General features: G+C 37.7%; 1 protein-coding gene across 1 annotated transcript; it reads left to right on the forward strand.

Moving 5' to 3' along the window:
* Positions 1-392: 392 nt before the first annotated feature.
* On the forward strand, positions 393-4,699 carry LOC129293160 (eukaryotic peptide chain release factor subunit 1-3-like). Its single transcript, XM_054930960.1, has 6 exons — positions 393-532; positions 1,547-3,022; positions 3,240-3,352; positions 3,456-3,536; positions 3,865-3,943; positions 4,444-4,699. The coding sequence occupies exon 2, from the start codon at positions 1,572-1,574 to the stop codon at positions 2,883-2,885; it is 1,314 nt and encodes a 437-aa protein (XP_054786935.1). The 5' UTR covers positions 393-532; positions 1,547-1,571; the 3' UTR covers positions 2,886-3,022; positions 3,240-3,352; positions 3,456-3,536; positions 3,865-3,943; positions 4,444-4,699.
* The last annotated feature ends 535 nt before the right edge of the window (positions 4,700-5,234 follow it).

Below are 5,234 nucleotides of genomic sequence, written 5' to 3' on the forward strand. Positions count from 1 at the left end.
TACATGGAACTGGAATTGATGGCCTGTGAACAAAGTTGACGGTCTCTATTTTTTGTTGTTAATATACTAATATTAATTATTAATGACAGTGATGGATGCTGATATTTTTTTTTTTCTAAAATTTAAATTTGATTATTTGAAAATTGGAAGAAATAAAATATTTGCAGAGAACCTAATGAAATATAAAAATGAAAAATGAAAAATTTCAATGAAAACACGAGAGATTTAAATTCTTTTGCTTAATTGTAATTGTAATTGTAATAATATCATCATACTGTTCAATATTAGCAGGGTTTAATTGTAATTTTCTTTTTTTGGGCAAGCAAGGGGTTAATTGTAATTTAATAAACGAATTCTGGCACCGCCAAAATCCCTGTATCAGCACTGTGTAAAACTGGCAGGCACATTTATATTTGAGAGAGACCTTCACGTTTCCATCAAGAATTTGAGCAAGGGAATTTCGTGCTAGGGTACACAGAACGCTCCTTCTCTGTCTCTGGCGCCGCTTCGTCTCTCGCTCTTCCGCCCTACGGTACTTCCTTTCTCTCTTTTCTTTGTCGCAGCATATTTGCTCGGATCGCCGATCATGCTTTCCGATCGCCTGGTTTCCTATGTTTTTTATATTGGCCCATTCTTTTTTCTTTCTTTTCGTTTTTGGCGAATTTTCTGTCTTGTTTTGTTGCTTTTCTGGTGTGCTGGTGTAATTTCCCTTCCCCTTGGCTGCTTAATTTTGTTCTTCACCCCATTTGTTCACTCCGGTTATCGGATTATGCTTTGTAATTCCATTGAGTTTCGTATGTTTTTCGATTCGATGATTGCATGAGTTTTCTGCGCTGAGTCATTTCATTTGGAAACTTTCATGTATTTTCGTTTTTCCGGAGAATTTTTATTTACTGTTTTTTAAAATTCTAGTTGCCCTCATCAGGCACTAAAATCACAAGATGTTTTTTCTGTTTAAATATTAGCCGATTTGATTTCATGTGTTTCTGCGTTGAGCCACTTGCTTTAGAGTACCCTGTGGCTTCTTATTGTGCGACTTCCCTCCAATTTTCCCAAATTTATATATCAGGAAAAAGCACCTTCGGTTTTTCAATATCTTCAATCATAAACAGTTTCTGACGTTTTACAGTTGGCCCATTTTTTTCTTTTTCTTTTTAATTTTGATTGCATGGGTTTTCTGCATTAAACTGTTTCCGCTGCCCTGAATTTTCAGCCATTAGTCTTTTGGTAGCTAGAGAATATCATATCATTTTATTTGTGAGTGAGATTTATTTTTCATCTTGACGATTTTATTTATGTTCATCATCATCATGGTTTGAGGAGTTGTAGTGGAGCCTTCCAGTTTTTGTATCGGGCTAATTCATTTGGAATGTTACTTGAAATTTTAGCGATTAATGTATTGATTGTACGAGCCTTGGATATTTTAATTGATGACGTTATATGTTTTCGTTATGCTAAGTAATTTTATTTATGATTTTTGTTGTTGTTGGCTTTATATGTATAAGCTGTAGTATGTGGATTAATTGTTTCCTTTATTCCTTATTAGGTTATTAAATTCTGATTGTTCAAAAATGGCTGATGCTCATGATACTGATAAGAACATTGAGGTGTGGAAGATCAAGAAATTGATCAAAGCCTTGGAGGCTGCTCGAGGAAATGGGACTAGCATGATTTCTCTTATCATGCCCCCACGTGATCAAATATCTCGTGTCACCAAGATGCTTGGTGATGAGTTTGGAACTGCTTCAAACATAAAAAGCAGAGTGAACCGGCAGTCTGTGCTTGGTGCAATCACGTCTGCTCAGCAGAGACTTAAGCTTTATAACAAGGTTCCTTCAAACGGGCTTGTTCTGTATACCGGGACAATTGTAACAGAAGATGGAAAGGAGAAGAAGGTGACCATCGATTTTGAGCCATTTAGACCTATCAATGCATCTCTCTATCTTTGTGACAACAAGTTTCATACAGAAGCTCTCAATGAGCTTCTGGAATCTGATGACAAGTTTGGTTTTATAGTCATGGATGGCAATGGCACACTTTTTGGGACGTTGAGTGGCAATACAAGAGAGGTGCTTCATAAATTTAGTGTGGATCTACCAAAGAAGCATGGAAGAGGAGGTCAGTCAGCCCTACGATTTGCCCGTCTTCGGATGGAGAAGCGCCATAACTATGTGAGGAAGACTGCAGAGCTTGCTACACAGTTTTATATTAATCCTGCTACCAGTCAGCCCAATGTTTCAGGATTAATTCTTGCTGGTTCAGCAGACTTTAAAACCGAGCTTAGCCAGTCAGATATGTTTGATCCTAGACTTCAGGCAAAAATACTTAATGTTGTTGATGTATCTTATGGAGGGGAGAATGGCTTCAATCAGGCCATTGAACTCTCATCAGAAATTCTGGCCAATGTGAAGTTCATCCAGGAGAAACGCTTGATTGGGAAATACTTCGAGGAGATCAGTCAGGATACTGGTAAGTATGTTTTTGGGGTTGATGATACTCTTAAAGCGCTGGAGATGGGTGCAGTTGAGACACTTATTGTCTGGGAAAGTCTGGATATAAATAGATACGTATTGAAACACAGCACTACTGGTGAAATTGTCATAAAACACTTAAACAAGGAACAAGAAGCCAACCAGGAAAATTTTCGGGATTCTGCTAGCAATGCTGACTATGAGGTTCAGGAAAAGATGTCTCTCCTGGAGTGGTTTGCTAATGAGTACAGACGGTTTGGCTGCACTCTTGAGTTTGTCACTAATAAATCACAAGAGGGCTCACAGTTTTGTCGGGGTTTTGGCGGTATAGGGGGAATTCTGCGCTACCAGCTTGATATGAGATCATTTGATGACTTCTCTGATGGTGAAAATGTGTATGATGATTCTGAATAGCAATCAATGAATTACTTCCCATTACTGGTGCAGGAGATGGAGGTGAAAATACCTGCACCAGTATGTGAAGTGGTCGCACATGCTGCGACTGCTTGGACTCCTGTGGTATTGCATGGAAAAGTTGATTCTCAATCAAGGTATATTTTCTTTTCCGTTTGTCATTATCTTCAATCAAGGTATATTTTCTTTTCCGTTTGTCATTTATCTTAAATCAAGGTATATTTTCTTTTTTGTTTGTCATTATTATTTACACCTGTTATTGTTTTGCTAGAAATGGCCTAAAGAAACTATTGCACAAATATTTTGACTTTTAACTTTACCTTCTGTTTGAATAACAATTTTTGTAATTCCCAGATGCTCTGCCTCCTTGATGCTTTTCTCACATCCAAGCTACTCTAGTCCACAGCCTTGTGTATCCACATGTCGGCAACACCAACCATTGCCATTGCCCTCATCTAGAAAATCAGGTAATAAAATTCCGTACCTTTTGATTTATGCACCTGGAGTTATATTTCCAACCTAAATTTACCACTTCTAAGTCTCATATATCTTAACTATGTCATTGTGAAGGTTCGTTGCACTCTGTTTCCACTCCAAAAGGAGAGCATCAAATTGGGCTTGCATCAAAAAGGGAACCTGATATCATCGAAGGTTGGTCCTTATTGGGTTTACACTTGGTAAATTAATTCCCCCTTTGTCTCACCTTTTTCTCCAATTATAGGTTTATTAAGTGGCTTTTTCTGTAAAGGTTTAATATATTTGTTCTTCATCGTCTTTCGCTCTTTGATTCATTATGTGATATAGCGCTTGTAATTTGGGTTTTTGTTTTCTTCCCTGATTTTCCCTTGAATAGTAGCTTCTAACCTATTGATTATATTTTGTTCCCTTGTGATTTGAGAGTATGATGAGCCTTTTATCTTTTTGTGTTTCTTATTAGCTTTGCTTGCTTAATTACAAAAAATTTTCTGCATTTTTGAAGTGGTTGGTCCAATCTGTCTCTGCGACTGTGCATAGCATTGATGAAGGGGAAAATGCTCAGGTAGATTATCTGCCAGGAGGTATGTTTTTCTTTTGTCCATTGCCTTTGTTACTTTGGTATCGCATTGAAGTATCAGATTGTGGAATGCATATTTTGTGCTTAATGGGTTGTTTGTGTTCTGTTCGCTGTCCAAGTATTGGTTTCTGCTTATTTGAGCGATTCACAAATGCTGGTTTATAGACAGTACGTTTTTATGTTATTTTGTTAATTAGAATAGAACTAACTGATTTGCGAAAGATGAGATCAGGAAGTGTCAATTTAAAATACTAGAATCTGAACTAAGCCTGTTTGGTTTCTCTTGCAGGATCAGTGTGTTTTTGACGGAACCTCATCTGTTTGTTCTGTTGATTATTGTGTGGTTTTTGTTGAGAAAGAAAAAAGATTTGATTGATTGCCTTTGCCTGACCCCTTTATTTTTCAATTACTTTGAGCGTTTCCTGCGAATTTTGCTTCCGGAAGCTGGTGATTTTACTTGTAATCTCTTGAGCTAACGGGTATTTAATGTTTCATGTGTTGTAGGAGGTTCCAACGTCGACTCACAATGATGCTCGAGCCAAGTTCTCTGGCACCTAGTCTAATGAGTGTGTCTGTGTTGAAACTTACTTTCATAGTACTTGGTGTATGATCGAGTCTGGGTCGAATCTTATTCCTGTATCCGCGTTGTGTTGATACTTATGGTACTTCCGGGTATTGTGTTGGTCGGGATCTGTGGCTTTTAAAGATTTCTTTATGATATGTGATGTGAAGGTATGGAAGTTAAGAACTTTGTGAATCATGTTACTGTTTTTGCTTTTGGGTGCTGATCTTGCGGAATAAACAGGGATTTTCAAGCCCAAAAAACACATCTCTAGGTTAAGATGCGTTGCGGGGTGGGCCTTCCAGCGTCATTCATAAAAATTTGATAGAGGGGTTGATCCAGGTTAATAGGATATTTTGAATTTGAATTTGAGCTATGGGGCGGTGTTTAAATTTTTAGTGGAAGATATGCTCCCCAATAGAGGTGCTCTCAATCGCCTCTACATTAGTTCAGGTCAGAGGATGGGAGTGTTCATGTGGGGAAAAAAATTGAGAGGTGAAATAATAGGTTAGGTCGTGTAATTAGGCTCGCTATCTTTCCTTCTTTTTGGTAGGCTCTATCCAATTTGGGCTTATATTGTTGTTGACGGCCCAGGGAAATCCCCTTGCCCGTGCCCTTTCTGTGTTGGGAAATCTCATGGGCATTAACTGAATTGGGGTTTAAAAACAAAGAAGAAACAGAAGAGAAAGAAATTGCGGAATTTTCAAGCCTTTACTAAAATCATCTTTATACA

Source organism: Prosopis cineraria, unplaced genomic scaffold, assembly GCF_029017545.1.
Source record: "Prosopis cineraria cultivar Desert tree isolate PC_DT_omini unplaced genomic scaffold, ASM2901754v1 PC14, whole genome shotgun sequence".
NCBI lineage: Eukaryota > Viridiplantae > Streptophyta > Magnoliopsida > Fabales > Fabaceae > Prosopis > Prosopis cineraria.